Raw genomic sequence first — 16,652 nt, 5'->3', positions numbered from 1 at the left:
TTTAGGCCAGATCCATTTTTGGAACACGTTCTCGAAATCCGACCTTTTTTCAAATGCATTTTTTAATGGCTATAATGTGAAAGAAAGATAGAAAAGGATTAGCATATAGTGAGTCTGGAGTCCACATTTTATATGCTAAGAGGTAGGGGTTGCTTAGAGCAACTCTAGCAGACCCCGCTAAAATTCGACCCGCAAAACGCGTTTGCGGTTTCACGAAGATCGTGTTTGCGGGTCGAAAACATGCGCCGCCGATCAGATACCGCATTTAAACTTCCATAATTTAAAAAACAATTTCACAGGAGAAATTGCACAAACCTAGTTCATCACATCACATACTACACAGTTCTTACATACTACATGATCAACAAACTAAGCATAGATCATACTACATGCTACATTAACCAGTAATAGAGGGGGTCGGATCTGACGATGGCGAGGTCGCGGCAAAATGGACGACGCCGTGGAGGCCGAGCGACGCTCAATCCTCCTCGCCGGAGCTGCACAGTTTGATGTACTTCGCCGCCTGCTCCGCGCGGATGCGGCGCCACTCCTCAGCCTTGTCGTTGGCGGCAACCGCCTGCTGTCACTGCTGGGCTTCGAGCTCCTCGGCGTGGCGCCGGCGCTCCGCCTCCTCGCACACGCTCCGCTGGGTGATGCGGCGGCGACGGCATCGAAGTCCGCAACGTAGTCCTCGGGCCCGACGACTCCGTTGCGGCCGAGCGGAGCGGACTCCTCAGGCTGCTCCTTCACCGGGACGAAGGAGAACGGAGCTGGTGATTCCGGCTCCACCTCGTCGTCCGACCACTCCCTCTTCACGGGGAGGAAGCCCGCGCCGGAGGACGAGGAGGATCCGGCGTAGGAAGATCTCGCGGAGGAGAATGACGCGCTACGACGGTCGTACTCCCCCGTCTCGCGGCGGTTGAAGCTCGGCGGCGGCGACATCCCGCGGTTGGTCCACCTCCGGGGGCCGCGCTTCCTCGCGCCGTCCGCCTGGAGACGCCGCTCGCGCTCCGGGTCGCGCTCACGGACTGATCTGCTGCCAGAGCCGCGTCCGCAGCTCCACGTTTGCCCCCACATGGCGGCTGGAGGCGGGGCGGGTGGTCGCCAACGGTGAGAAATTGCGAGAGGGGAAAGGGGAATCGGGTGGCTCGTGGCGGCGGGGGGATAGGGTTTGAAGCCGCAAAAGGGTCGTCGAACCGCAGTTATACTGCTCAGTGCGTGCGGTTTGCGGGCTGCGGCAAAAAAATTTACGGGCCGGGCGAGTATGCGGGCTCTGTTCTGGCCAGAAAATAGGGACGAGCCCGCATACTCGCTGGGATTTTTGCGGGCCGGGCGTTTTGCGGGGTCTACTAGAGTTGCTATAGGAGAATTTATTTGACTACCTTTAATGGATCGCATGTATAACCAGTGAAAATCAGCCCAAATCTTAATTATCGCCCTCACGGTCGATCATCCCTCCAAGAATTTGCCCATGCGCCGCCATTGCGCCTCTCTCCTTGGCTCCCGTCCTCCATGTTTCCGTAAGTACATTAATGATTATATAGTTGGCACCCATTTTCATAGTATGCCTAGCATGTGTCTACTCTTTCGACAGCGTGATGCGGAAGGTTGTATCTGCCTCCTTTGTGTGGTGTTGTCCTGGCAGCCATCGAGTGCTGCGAATTACTCATGATGTTGTATAGGGGTGTCTGCATTGATCCTGGACACCAGTGCCAATTTTCTTGAAGCAACGCATTCTCATCGATTTTCATGAAAGAAACCACCCACAACATTAGTGTGGACAATACATCCACATTTCCATTACGTATTTTTACGGAAGCCGGTTTTGGTATAATTACTGGAGTTTACTATTGGATGGATAAAATCTTGGATGGGACATATCCTGAAACTTTAGGCCAGATCCATTTTTGGAACACGTTTTCGGGTTAATTCGACCTTCTTTCAAATGCATTTTTAATGGCTATAATAGTAAGAAAGATAGAAAAAGATCAGCATATAGCGAGTCTGGAGTCCACATTTTATATGCTAAGAGGTAGGGGCTGATTGGTAGTTGCCCAAAAGCGTCACGCCAACCCGTGGGCGTCGCGGGCGCACCAAAATATTGGTCGCCGATTTGGCCGCCCCGAGTTTCGTCAATGAATTGGCGCAAAAGTACAAAAGAAAAGGTAGGGTGACTTGGCGAGCCCAAACTTTAGATCCCTTTCAAACAAGCGCAATGCTTCGGTTAAGGCCAAAATATTGGCTGGGCGTGCAGGGATCCAACCCAAACAGCCCCAACATCTCCAAATCTCTCCAAAGGAGTTTCTTTTTAACAATGTCAATTGTGTTCTTAGGAAACGGCTTCACTATTTGTCATGCATCTGAAAAATAAATACTTCTTCAACCATAGTTCAAAACTGCGACACTTATTTTGAATCGAAGGGACTATATTTTTGAGTCCGTTATACAAGAACCATCCAATCTGAGTGTAAAGATTCGTGCAAGCTTAATTGAATGAACTAATGTTCATTGAATGATTATTCGTTTCTCAAAATATTGGTAGTACTACACACAAATTATTTGGTTAGATCTCAATAAAATTCAAATGGAAAATTTAGTACTACCATGACCGAAATGATAACGAAATATCACTAAAATTCAATAAAATTCAGTTATTTCGAGTGTAGCTAAAAAAATTCTGAAACTGAAATTAAAAACCATTTTTATGTAGGAGCAAGCAAGCAAGCGACCACATTATCGCTAGCCATTGTAAACGCCTTCGGTATGATGTACACTCAGCAAGCACGATGCATCGATTAATGTAGGTGTGTGCTCGTGGTGGCCACGGGCGCGCAATACCGAAGGGAAAGGATGTGTGGCTGCATGTACGCACTAGCCAAAGCGGCATGAAAGCTGGAAATCCCAACTCCAGCGGAGAAAAGGAAGACCGGCAATGCCACAGCAACACACGAACACAAGGCACGACCCTCAAATTCATTATAAAACCACGCCAGGGGAGCGTGTGTTCGCCACGCTGCTGCTGCCTGCCACTGCATACGGCTACTACCACCGCGAACCCAACCATCTCCATCCATCTCACAAGCTCCTAGTCGCCATGGCCGTGAACGACACCAAGCTGGCCGCCGTGGCCGACGCTGAGAACCCGGCTGTGGTGTGCGGCAACGTCGACGACTCCGAGTCGTCCATCGACTTCGCGGGGCGCGCAAACTGGCTGCGCGCGGCGGTGCTGGGCGCCAACGACGGGCTGGTCTCCACGGCGTCCCTCATGCTCGGCGTCAGCGCCGTCAAGCCCGACGCGCGCGCCATGGTCGTGTCCGGGTTCGCGGGACTACTGGCCGGGGCGTGCAGCATGGCCATCGGAGAGTACGTGTCCGTCTGCTCCCAGCGGGACGTGGAGATCGCGGAGCTGGACCAGGCCGGAAAGCGTGGCGGCGACGAGGAGAAGGCACTGCCAAGCCCGGCACAGGCCGCCGCGGCCTCCGCGCTGGCTTTCTCCGTCGGGGCGCTCCTACCGCTGCTGGCTGCTGGCTTCATCGTGGGCTACAACCTGCGGGTGGCCGTGGTGGTCGTCGTGGCGACGTTGGCGCTGGCCGCGTTCGGATGCGTGGGCGCCGTGCTGGGGCGGGCCCCCGTGGCGAGGTCGTGCGCGCGGGTGGTGGTGGGCGGACTGGCTGCCATGGCCGTCACCTTTGGGTTCATGAGGCTCTTCCGAGCCAGCGGCGTATGAGAAACTGGCATGGTCTTCGTCGCCGTCCTCGCGTGCGTAGGTCATGTGCGGGCATCGTCCATACTCTTCTCGGAATAAAGTACCCAGTACTAGCCGACTTATTTTCTTGTATTGGGCTGACTTATTTTCTTCCTTGTAATTGTAATCAAACGGCAAATGAAAACGTTTAAACTCGTACACCGTACTTTTTTTGAATCAATAAACTCGTACACCATACTACTACTATATAGTACCATGAAAATGCTACACCTACGTATAGCTTTACGAAAAGCTACGTAAAACCTTCCAGCCATAATTAATCAGCCCCCCTGATTTTCAGGGGTGGGCCCCCCTCCCTTTTCTTTTTCAATCAAACGTTTTCACATAAGCCTGTACGTAAGATACTCTCTCCGTTTCTTTTTAGTCTGTATATAAGATTTGGTCAAAGTCAAACTTTGTAAAGTTTGAGGAACTTTATAGAAAAAAATATTAACATCTACAATACTAAAGCTATATGGTATGAAAATTTATTTCCTGGTGCATCTAACCATATTGATTTCATATTGTGAATCTTGATATGTTTTTCTATAAACTAAGTCAAATTAACAAAGTTTGACTTTCACCAAACCTTATATGCAGACTAAAAAGGAACTGAGAGAGTACGTAAAAGAATTTACGTAGGTGCCAGGTGATTTTAATTCTTCTCCGTGCATGCCCTATTGTTTGAAAAGATATGACACGACATTTATGTGGGAAAGACCAAGGACGTCCATGCATCGGTAGAGGCATTTGCGGGCCTCGATGGCTCAGAAGGACCTTGGCGTGCTTGTCCCACGCCGACTATGCATCGGCGACAGGGCCAGTCGCACGGTCCCAAATCCACCGCTCCCTTTCCGCGCCCCCCTTCCGGCCCTCCTCCACCACTACATCATACAAGTCCCAAAAGGGGACCAACGGGTCCGGCTGTTTCTCCTCATCCTCGAAACTGAAGATGACGGGGAGCTCCTTCCACTTCGCCATGGACGATGAAGTGGTGGATTGGAGGCGTGCAGGACGGGATTGGGAGGCACTCGAGGGAGGAACAGATGAGGGAAAAAGGGGAGGCACCAGTATAGGACACCGTGGGCGTTATCAAATGGGTAGTTGGGAAGGCGGTAGGCGGCCATCAAAGGGCGCTTTTATACGTGGTTGCTGTTGGGGAACGTTGCAGAAAATAAAAATTTTCCAACGGTTTCACCAAGATCCATCTATGAGTTCATCTAAGCAACGAGTGGTAGGAGAGAGATGCATCTACATACCAGTTTGTAGATCGCGTGCGGAAGCGTTCAAGAGAACGGGGTTGAGGTAGTCGTTCTCGTCGTGATCCTATCACCGGAGATCCTAGCGCTGAACGGACGGCACCTCCGCGTTCAACACACGTACGGTCAGCGTGACGTCTCCTCCGCCTTGATCCAGCAAGGGGGAAGGAGAGGTTGATGAAGATCCAGCAGCACGACGGCGTGGTGGTGGATGCAGCAGAACTCCGGCAGGGCTTCGCCAAGCTATTGCGCGAGGAGGAAGAGGTGTAGCAGGGGGAGGGAGGCGCCAAGACACAGGGTGCGGCTGCCCTCCCTCCCCCCTCCTTTATATAGGCCCCCAGGGGGGTGCCGGCCCTGGGAGATCCAATCTCCCAAGGGGGGCGGCGGCCAGGGGGTGGAGTGCCCCCCAAGGCATGTGGGGCGCGCCCCCCACCTAGGGTTTCCAACCCTAGGCGCAGGGGGGCCAAGGGGGGGCGCACCAGCCCACTAGGGGCTGGTTCCCCTCCCACTTCAGCCCACGGGGCCCTCCAGGATAGGTGGCCCCATCCGGTGGACCCCCGGGACCCTTCCGGTGGTCCCGGTACAATACCGGGTGACCCCGAAACTTTCCCGATGGCCGAAACAGCACTTTCTATATATAATTCTTTACCTCCGGACCATTCCGGAACTCCTCATGACGTCCGGGATCTTATCCGGGACTCCAAACAACATTCGGTTTGCTGCATACTCATATTCATACAACCCTAGCATCACCGAACCTTAAGTGTGTAGACCCTACGGGTTCGGGAGACATGCAGACATGATCGAGACGGCTCTCCGGTCAATAACCAACAGCGGATCTGGATACCCATGTTGGCTCCCACATACTCCTCGATGATCTCATCGGATGAACCACGATGTCGAGGATTCAAGCAACCCCGTATACTATTCCCTTTGTCAGACGGTATGTTACTTGCCCGAGATTCGATCTTCGGTATCCCAATACCTCGTTCAATCTCGTTGCCGGCAAGTCACTTTACTCGTACCATAATGCATGATCCCGTGACCAGACACTTGGTCACTTTGAGCTCATTATGATGATGCACTGCCGAGTGGGCCCAGTGATACCTCTCCGTAATACGGAGTGACAAATCCCAGTCTCGATCCGTGTCAACCCAACAGACACTTTTGGAGATACCTGTAGTGCACCTTTATAGTCACCCAGTTACGTTGTGACGTTTGGTACACAAAAGCACTCCTACGGTATCTGGGAGTTACACGATCTCATGGTCTAAGGAAGAGATACTTGACATTGGAAAAGCTCTATCAAAACGAACTACACGATCTTGTGCTATGCTTAGAATTGGGTCTTGTCCATCACATCATTCTCCCAATGATGTGATCCCATTATCAACGACATCCAATGTCCATAGTCAGGAAACCATGACTATCTGTTGATCAACGAGCTAGTCAACTTAGAGGCTCACTAGGGACATGTTGTGGTCTAAGTATTCACACGTGTATTACGATTTCCGGATAATACAATTATAGCATGAATAAAAGACAACTATCATGAACAAAGAAATATAATAATAATCCTTTTATTATTGCCTCTAGGGCATATTTCCAACAGTCTCCCACTTGCACTAGAGTCAATAATCTAGTTACATTGTGATGAATCGAACACCCATAGAGTTCTGGTGTTGATCATGTTTTGCTCGCGGAATAGGTTTAGTCAACGGATCTGCGACATTCAGATCCGTATGTACTTTGCAAATATTGATGTCTCCATCTTGAACATTTTCACGGATGGAGTTGAAACGACGCTTGATGTGCCTGGTCTTCTTGTGAAACCTAGGCTCCTTGGCAAGGGCAATAGCTCCAGTGTTGTCACAGAAGAGTTTGATCGGCCCCGACGCATTGGGTATGACTCCTAGGTCGGTGATGAACTCCTTCATCCATATTGCTTCATGCGCTGCTTCCGAGGCCGCCATGTACTCCGCTTCACATGTAGATCCCGCCACGACGCTCTGCTTGCAACTGCACCAGCTTACTGCTCCACGATTCAACATATACACGTATCCGGTTTGTGACTTAGAGTCATCCAGATCTGTGTCAAAGCTAGCGTCGACGTAACCCTTTACGACGAGCTCTTCGTCACCTCCATAAACGAGAAACATGTCCTTTGTCCTTTTCAGGTACTTCAGGATATTCTTGACCGCTGTCTAGTGTTCCTTGCCGGGATTACTTTGGTACCTTCCTACCAAACTTACGGCAAGGTTTACATCTGGTCTGGTACACAGCATGGCATACATAATAGATCCTATGGCTGAGGCATAGGGGATGACACTCATCTATTCTTTATCTTTTGCCGTGGTCAGGCATTGAGCCGAGCTCAATCTCACACCTTGGAATACAGGCAAGAACTCTTTCTTTGACTGATCCATTTTGAACTTCTTCAAAATCTTATCAAGGTATGTGATTTGTGAAAGACCTATGAGGCATCTCGATCTATCCCTATAGATCTTGATGCCTAATATGTAAGCAGCTTCTCCAAGGTCCTTCATTGAAAAACACTTATTCAAGTAGGCCTTAATGCTGTCCAAGAATTCTATATCATTTCCCATCAAAAGTATGTCATCTACATATAATATGAGAAATGCTACAGAGCTCCCACTCACTTTCTTGTAAACGCAGGCTTCTCCATAAGTCTGCATAAACCCAAACGCTTTGATCATCTCATCAAAGCGAATGTTCCAACTCCGAGATGCTTGCACCAGCCCATAAATGGATCGCTGGAGCTTGCATACTTTGTTAGCATTCTTAGGATCGACAAAACCTTCCTGCTGCATCATATACAGCTCTTCCTTAAGATAACCATTAAGGAATGCCGTTTTGACGTCCATCTGCCATATCTCATGATCATAGTATGCGGCAATTGCTAACATGATTCGGACGGACTTAAGCTTCGCTACGGGAGAGAAAGTCTCATCGTAGTCAACCCCTTGAACTTGCCGATAACCCTTAGCGACAAGTCGAGCTTTATAGATGGTGACATTACCATCCGCGTCCGTCTTCTTCTTAAAGATCCATTTGTTTTCTATCGCTCGCCGATCATCGGGCAAGTCAGTCAATGTCCATACTTTGTTTTCATACATGGATTCTATCTCGGATTGCATGGCTTCTAGCCATTTGTTGGAATCTGGGCCCGCCATCGCTTCTTCATAGTTCGAAGGTTCACCATTGTCTAACAACATGATTTCCAGGACAGGGTTGCCATACCACTCTGGTGTGGAACGTATCCTCGTGGACCTACGAACGTTTCCTCTCCAGTCGGTGTAGGCACCACAGGAACATTTTCCTGAGCTGCACTACTTTCCGGTTCAAGAGGTAGTACTTCATCGAGTTCTACTTTCCTCCCACTTACTCCTTTCGAGAGACACTCTTTTTTAGAAAGGATCCGTTCTCGGCAACAAAGATCTTGCCTTCGGATCTAAGGTAGACGGTATAACCAATGGTTTCCTTGGGGTATCCTATGAAGACGCATTTTTCCGACTTGGGTTCGAGCTTTTCAGGTTGAAGTTTCTTGACATAAGCATCGCATCCCCAAACTTTTAGAAACGACAGCTTAGGTTTCTCCCCAAACCATAATTCATACGGTGTCGTCTCAACGGATTTAGACGGTGCCCTATTTAAAGTGAATGTAGCTGTCTCTAGAGCGTATCCCCAAAATGATAGCGGTAAATCGGTAAGAGACATCATAGATCGCAACATATCCAATAGAGTGCGATTACGACGTTCGGATACACCGTTACGCTGAGGTGTTCCAGGCGGCGTGAGTTGTGAAACGATTCCACATTTCCTTAAGTGTGTACCAAATTCGTGACTTAAATATTCTCCTCCACGATCTGATCGTAAGAATTTTATCTTTCGGTCACGTTGATTCTCTACTTCATTCTGAAATTCCTTGAACTTTTCAAAGGTCTCAGACTTGTGTTTCATCAAGTAGACATACCCATATCTACTTAAGTCATCAGTGAGAGTGAGAACATAACGATATCCTCCGCGAGCCTCAACGCTCATTGGACCACACACATCAGTGTGTATGATTTCCAATAAGTTGGTGTTGGGGAACGTTGCAGAAAATAAAAAATTTCCTACGGTTTCACCAAGATCCATCTATGAGTTCATCTAAGCAATGAGTGAAAGGAGATATGCATCTACATACCACTTTGTAGATCGCGAGCGGAAGCGTTCAAAAGAACGGGGTTGAGGTAGTCGTTCTCGTCGTGATCCTATCACCGGAGATCCTAGCGCCGAATGGACGGCACCTCCGCGTTCAACACACGTATGGTCAGCGTGACGTCTCCTCCGTCTTGATCCAGGAAGGGGGAAGGAGAGGTTGATGATGATCTAGCAGCACGACGGCGTGGTGGTGGATGCAGCAGAACTCCGGCAGGGCTTCGCCAAGCTGCTGCGGGAGGAGGACGAGGTGTAGCAGGGGAAGGGAGGCACCAAGATTTGGGTGCCGCTGCCCTCCCCCTTGCCCTCCTTTATATAGGCCCCCAGGGGGGCGCCGGCCCTGGGAGATGCAATCTCCCAAGGGGGGCGGCGGCCAGGAGGGTGGAGTGCCCCCCAAGGCAAGTGGTGCGTCCCCCCCCACCTAGGGTTTCCAACCCTAGGCGCAGGGGGGGCCAAGGGGGGGCGCACCAGCCCACTAGGGGCTGGTTCCCCTCCCACTTCAGCCCACGGGGCCCTCCGGGATCGGTGGCCCCACCCGATGGACCCCCGAGACCCTTCCGGTGGTCCCGGTACAATACCGGGTGACCCCAAAACTTTCCCGATGGCCGAAACAACACTTCCTATATAGTTTTCTTTACCTCCGGACCATTCCGAAACTCCTCGTGACGTCCGGGATCTCATCCGGGACTCCGAACAACATTCGGTTTGCTGCATGCTCATATTCATACAACCCTAGCGTCACCGAACCTTAAGTGTGTAGACCCTACGGGTTCGGGAGACATGCAGACATGACCGAGACGCTCTCCGGTCAATAACCAACAGCGGGATCTGGATACCCATGTTGGCTCCCACATACTCCTCGATGATCTCATCGGATGAACCACGATGTCGAGGGTTCAAGCAACCCCGTATACTATTCCCTTTGTCAGACGGTATGTTACTTGCCCGAGACTCGATCGTCGGTATCCCAATACCTCATTTAGTCTCGTTACCGGCAAGTCACTTTACTCATACCATAACGCATGATTCCGTCACCAGACACTTGGTCACTTTGAGCTCATTATGATGATGCACTACCGAGTGGGCCCAGTGATACCTCTCCGTAACACGGAGTGACAAATCCCAGTCTCGATCTGTGTCAACCCAACAGACACTTTCGGAGGTACCTGTAGTGCACCTTTATAGTCACCCATTTACGTTGTGACGTTTGGTACACCCAAAGCACTCCTACGGTATACAGGAGTTACACGATCTCATGGTCTAAGGAAGAGATACTTGACATTGGAAAAGCTCTAGCAAAACGAACTACACGATCTTGTGCTATGCTTAGGAATGGGTCTTGTCCATCACATCATTCTCCTAATGATGTGATCCCGTTGTCAACGACATCTAATGTCCATAGTCAGGAAACCATGACTATCTGTTGACCAACGAGATAGTCAACTAGAGGCTTACTAGGGACGTATTGTGGTCTATGTATTCACACGTGTATTACGATTTCCGGATAATACAATTATAGCATGAATAAAAGACAATTATCATGAACAAGGAAATATAATAATAATCCTTTTATTATTGCCTCTAGGGCATATTTCCAACAGTCTCCCACTTGCACTAGAGTCAATAATCTAGTTACATTGTGATGAATCGAACACCCATAGAGTTCTGGTGTTGATCAAGTTTTGCTCGCGAGAGAGGTTTAGTCAACGGATCTGCGACATTCAGATCTGTATGTACTTTGCAAATATCTATGTCTCCATCTTGAACATTTTCACAGATGGAGTTGAAGGACGCTTGATGTGCCTGATCTTCTTGTGAAACCTAGGCTCCTTGGCAAGGGCAATAGCTCCAGTGTTGTCACAGAAGAGTTTGATCGGCCCTGACGCATTGGGTATGACTCCTAGGTCGGTGATGAACTCTTTCACCCAAATTGCTTCATGCGCTGCCTCCGAGGCTGCCATGTACTCCGCTTCACATGTAGATCCTGCCACGACGCTCTGCTTGCAGCTGCACCAACTTACTGCTCCACCATTCAACATATACACGTATCCGGTTTGTGACTTAGAGTCATCCAGATCTGTGTCGAAGCTAGCATCGACGTAACCCTTTACAATGAGCTCTTCGTCACCTCCATAAACGAGAAACATGTCCTTTGTCCTTTTCAGGTACTTCAGAATATTCTTGACCGCTGTCCAGTGTTCTTTGCCGGGATTACTTTGGTACCTTCCTACCAAACTTACGGCAAGGTTTACATCAGGTCTGGTACACAGCATGACATACATAATAGATCCTATGGCTGAGGCATAGGGGATGACGCTCATCTCTTCTTTATCTTTTGCCGTGGTCGGGCATTGAGCCGAGCTCAATCTCACACCTTGCAGTACAGGCAAGAATCCTTTCTTGGACTGATCCATTTTGAACTTCTTCAAAATCTTATCAAGGTATGTGCCTTGTGAAAGAGCTATGAGGCGTCTCGATCTATCCCTATAGATCTTGATGCCTAATATGTAAGCAGCTTCTCCAAGGTCCTTCATTGAAAAACACTTATTCAAGTAGGCCTTAATGCTGTCCAAGAATTCTATATCATTTCCCATCAAAAGTATGTCATCTACATATAATATGAGAAATGCTACAGAGCTCCCACTCACTTTCTTGTAAATGCAGGCTTCTCCATAAGTTTGCATAAACCCAAACGCTTTCATCATCTCATCAAAGCGAATGTTCCAACTCCGAGATGCTTGCACCAGCCCATAAATGGATCGCTGGAGCTTGCACACTTTGTTAGCATTCTTAGGATCGACAAAACCTTCCGGCTGCATCATATACAGCTCTTCCTTAAGATAACCGTTAAGGAATGCCGTTTTGACGTCCATCTGCCATATCTCATAATCATAGTATGCGGCAATTGCTAACATGATTCGGACAGACTTAAGCTTCGCTACGGGAGAGAAAGTCTCATCGTAGTCAATCCCTTGAACTTGCCAATAACCCTTAGCGACAAGTCGAGCTTTATAGATGGTGACATTACCATCCGCGTCCGTCTTCTTCTTAAAGATCCATTTGTTTTCTATCGCTCGTCGATCATCGGGCAAGTCAGTCAAAGTCCATACTTTGTTTTCATCCATGGATTCTATCTCGGATTGCATGGCTTCTAGCCATTTGTTGGAATCTGGGTCCGCCATCGCTTCTTCATAGTTCGAAGGTTCACCGTTGTCTAACAACATGATTTCCAGGACAGGGTTGCCATACCACTCTGGTGTGGAATGTGTCCTTGTGGACCTACGAAGTTCAGTAGAAACTTGATCAGAAGTACCTTGATCATCATCATTAATTTCCTCTCCAGTCGGTGTAGGCACCATAGGAACGTTTTCCTGAGCTGCAGTACTTTCCGGTTCAAGAGGTAGTACTTCATCGAGTTATACTTTCCTCCCACTTACTCCTTTCGAGAGAAACTCTTTTTCCAGAAAGGATCCATTCTTGGCAAGAAAGATCTTGCCCTCGGATCTTAAGTAGAAGGTATACCCAATGGTTTCCTTAGGGTATCCTATGAAGACGCATTTTTTCGACTTGGGTTCGAGCTTTTCAGGTTGAAGTTTCTTGACATAAGCATCGCATCCCCAAACTTTTAGAAACGACAGCTTAGGTTTCTTCCCAAACCATAATTCATATGGTGTCGTCTCAACGGATTTAGACGGTGCCCTATTTAAAGTGAATGTAGTTGTCTCTAGAGCGTATCCCCAAAATGATAGCGGTAAATCGGTAAGAGACATCATAGATCGCACCATATCCAATAGAGTGCGATTACGACATTCGGACACACCGTTACGCTGAGGTGTTCCAGGCGGCGTGAGTTGTGAAACGATTACACATTTTCTTAAGTGTGTACCAAATTCGTGACTTAAATATTCTCCTCCACGATCCGATCGTAAGAATTTTATCTTTCGGTCACGTTGATTCTCTACTTCATTCTGAAATTCCTTGAACTTTTCAAAAGTCTCAGACTTGTGTTTCATCAAGTAGACATACCCATATCTACTCAAGTCATCAGTGAGAGTGAGAACATAACGATATCCTCCGTGAGCCTCAACGCTCATTGGATCACACACATCAGTATGTATGATTTCCAATAAGTTGGTTGCTCGCTCCATTGTTCCGGAGAACCGGGTCTTGGTCATTTTGCCCATGAGGCATGGTTCGCATGTGTCAAATGATTCATAATCTAGAGACTCTAAAAGTCTATCAGCATGGAGCTTCTTCATGCGCTTGACACCAACGTGACCAAGGCGGCAGTGCCACAAGTATGTGGGACTATCGTTATCAACTTTACATCTTTTGGTATTCACACTATGAATATGTGTAACATTACGTTCGAGATTCATTAAGAATAAACCATTGACCATCGGGGCATGACCATAAAACATATCTCTCATATAAATAGAACAACCATTATTCTCGGATTTAAATGAGTAGCCATCTCGTATCAAATGAGATCCAGATACAATGTTCATGCTCAAACTTGGCACTAAATAACAATTATTGAGGTTTAAAACTAATCCGGTAGGTAAATGTAGAGGTAGCGTGCTGATGGCGATCACATCGACCTTGGAACCATTCCCGACGCGCATCGTCACCTCGTCCTTCGCCAGTCTCCGCTTATTCCGCAGCTCCTGCTGTGAGTTACAAATGTGAGCAATGGCACCGGTATCAAATACCCAGGAGTTACTATGAGTACTGGTAAGGTACACATCAATTACATGTATATCAAATATACCTTTAGTGTTGCCGGCCTTCTTGTCCGCTAAGTATTTGGGGAAGTTCCACTTCCAGTGACCCTTCCCTTTGCAATAAAAGCACTCAGTCTGAGGCTTGGGTCCATTCTTTGACTTCTTCCCGGCAACTGGCTTACCGGGCGCGGCAACATCTTTGCCGTCCTTCTTGAAGTTCTTCTTACCCTTGCCCTTCTTGAACTTAGTGGTCTTATTGACCATCAACACTTGATGTTCTTTCTTGATTTCAACCTCTGCTGACATCAGCATTGAAAATACTTCAGGAATGGTCTTCACCATCCCCTGCATACTGTAGTTCAACACAAAGCTCTTGTAGCTCGGTGGGAGCGACTGAAGGATTCTGTCAATGACCGCCTCATCCGGGAGGTTGATCTCCAGCTGGGACAGGCGGTTGTGCAACCCAGACATTTTGAGTATGTGCTCACTGACAGAACTGTTTTCCTCCATCTTACAACTATAGAACTTGTCGGAGACTTCATATCTCTCGACCCGGGAATGAGCTTGGAAAACCATTTTTAGCTCCTCGAACATCTCATATGCTCCGTGTTTCTCAAAACGCTTTTGGAGCCCCGGTTCTAAGCTATAAAGCATGCCGCACTGAACGAGGGAGTAATCATCAGCACGTGATTGCCAAGTGTTCATAACGTCTTGGTTCTCTGGGATGGGTGCTTCACCTAGTGGTGCATCTAGGACATAATCTTTCTTGGCTGCTATGATGATGATCCTCAGGTTCCGGACCCAGTCCGAATAGTTGCTGCCATCATCTTTCAGCTTGGTTTTCTCTAGGAACGCGTTGAAGTTCATGTTGACATGAGCGTTGGCCATTTGATCTACAAGACATATTTTGCAAAAGTTTTAGACTAAGTTCATGATAATTAAGTTCATCTAATCAAATTATTTAATGAACTCCCACTCAGATTAGACATCCCTCTAGTCATCTAAGTGTTACACGATCCGAGTCGACTAGGCCGTGTCCAATCATCACGTGAGACGGACTAGTCATCATCGGTGAACATCTCCATGTTGATCGTATCTTCCATACGACTCATGTTCGACCTTTCGGTCTCTGTGTTCCGAGGCCATGTCTGTACATGCTAGGCTCATCAAGTTAACCCTAAGTGTTCAGCATGTGTAAATCTGTCTTACACCTGTTGTATGTGAACGTAAGGATCTATCACACCCGATCATCACGTGGTGCTTCGAAATGACGAACTTTAGCAACGGTGCACAGTTAGGGGGGACACTTTCTTGAAATTATTATAAGGGATCATCTTATTTACTACCGCCGTTCTAAGTAAACAAGATGCATAAAACATAATAAACATCACATGCAATTATATAAAGTAGTGACATGATATGGCCAATATCATATAGCTCATTCGATCTCCATCTTCGGGGCTCCATGATCATCTTCGTCACCGGCATGACACCATGATCTCCATCATCATGATCTCCATCATTGTGTCTTCATGAAGTTGTCACGCCAACGACTACTTCTACTTCTATGGCTAACGCGTTTAGCAATAAAGTAAAGTAATTTACATGGCGTTCTTCAATGACACGCAGGTCATACAAAAATAAAGACAACTCCTATGGCTCCTGCCGGTTGTCATACTCATCGACATGCAAGTCATGATTCCTATTACAAGAACATGATCTCATACATCACAATATATCATTCATCATTCATCACAACTTCTGGCCATATCACATCACATGACAATTGCTGCAAAAACAAGTTAGACGTCCTCTAATTGTTGTTGCATCTTTTACGTGGCTGCAATTGGGTTCTAGCAAGAACGTTTTCTTACCTACGAATAACCACAACGTGATTTTGTCAACTTCTATTTACCCTTCATAAGGACCCTTTTCATCTAATCCGCTCCAACTAAAGTAGGAGAGACAGACACCCGATAGCCACCTTATGCAACTAGTGCATGTCAGTCGGTGGAACCTGTCTCACGTAAGTGTACGTGTAAGGTCGGTCCGGGCCGCTTCATCCCACAATACCACTGAAGAAAGAAAAGACTAGTAGCGGCAAGCAAGTTGACAAGATCTACGCCCACAACAAAATTGTGTTCTACTCGTGCAATAGAGAACTACGCATAGACCTAGCTCATGATGCCATTGTTGGGGAACGTTGCAGAAAATAAAAATTTTCCTACAGTTTCACCAAGATCCATCTATGAGTTCATCTAAGCAACGAGCGAAAGGAGAGATGCATCTACATACCACTTTGTAGATCGCGAGCGGAAGCGTTCAAACGAACGGGGTGGAGGTAGTCGTTCTCGTCATGATCCTATCACCGGAGATCCTAGCGCCGAACGGACGGCACCTCCGCGTTCAACACACGTATGGTCAGCGTGACGTCTCCTCCATCTTGATCCAGCAAGGGGGAATGAGAGGTTGATGATGATCCAGCAGCACAACGGCGTGGTGGTGGATGCAGCAGAACTCCGGCAGGGCTTCGCCAAGCTGCTGCGGGAGGAGGACGAGGTGTAGCAGGGGAAGGGAGGCGCCAAGACTTGGGTGCCGCTGCCCTCCCCCTTGCCCTCCTTTATATAGGCCCCCAAGGGGGGGTGCCGGCCCTGGGAGATGCAATCTACCAAGGGGGGCGGCGGCCAGGGGGGTGGAGTGCCC

The 16,652-nt window shown here is 48.2% G+C and overlaps 1 protein-coding gene across 1 annotated transcript; it reads left to right on the top strand.

Moving 5' to 3' along the window:
- The first annotated feature begins 2,972 nt into the window (after window positions 1-2,972).
- Window positions 2,973-3,901, top strand: LOC119368247 (vacuolar iron transporter homolog 5-like). The gene has a single exon (XM_037633557.1). It carries the CDS (start codon window positions 3,095-3,097, stop codon window positions 3,725-3,727), a length of 633 nt encoding a protein of 210 aa, XP_037489454.1. The 5' UTR covers window positions 2,973-3,094; the 3' UTR covers window positions 3,728-3,901.
- Window positions 3,902-16,652: the final 12,751 nt, after the last annotated feature.

The sequence above is a fragment of the Triticum dicoccoides genome, chromosome 2B (genome assembly GCF_002162155.2).
Source record: "Triticum dicoccoides isolate Atlit2015 ecotype Zavitan chromosome 2B, WEW_v2.0, whole genome shotgun sequence".
Classification (NCBI taxonomy): domain Eukaryota; kingdom Viridiplantae; phylum Streptophyta; class Magnoliopsida; order Poales; family Poaceae; genus Triticum; species Triticum dicoccoides.
Note: the sequence above shows the minus strand (reverse complement) of the source record. Positions and strands in the feature narration are given on the sequence as shown.

What these genes read in the sequence shown, in the direction of transcription:
- LOC119368247 (XM_037633557.1), top strand. Translation starts at nt 3,095, where the DNA reads ATGGCCGTGAACGACACCAAGCTGGCCGCCGTGGCCGACGCTGAGAAC.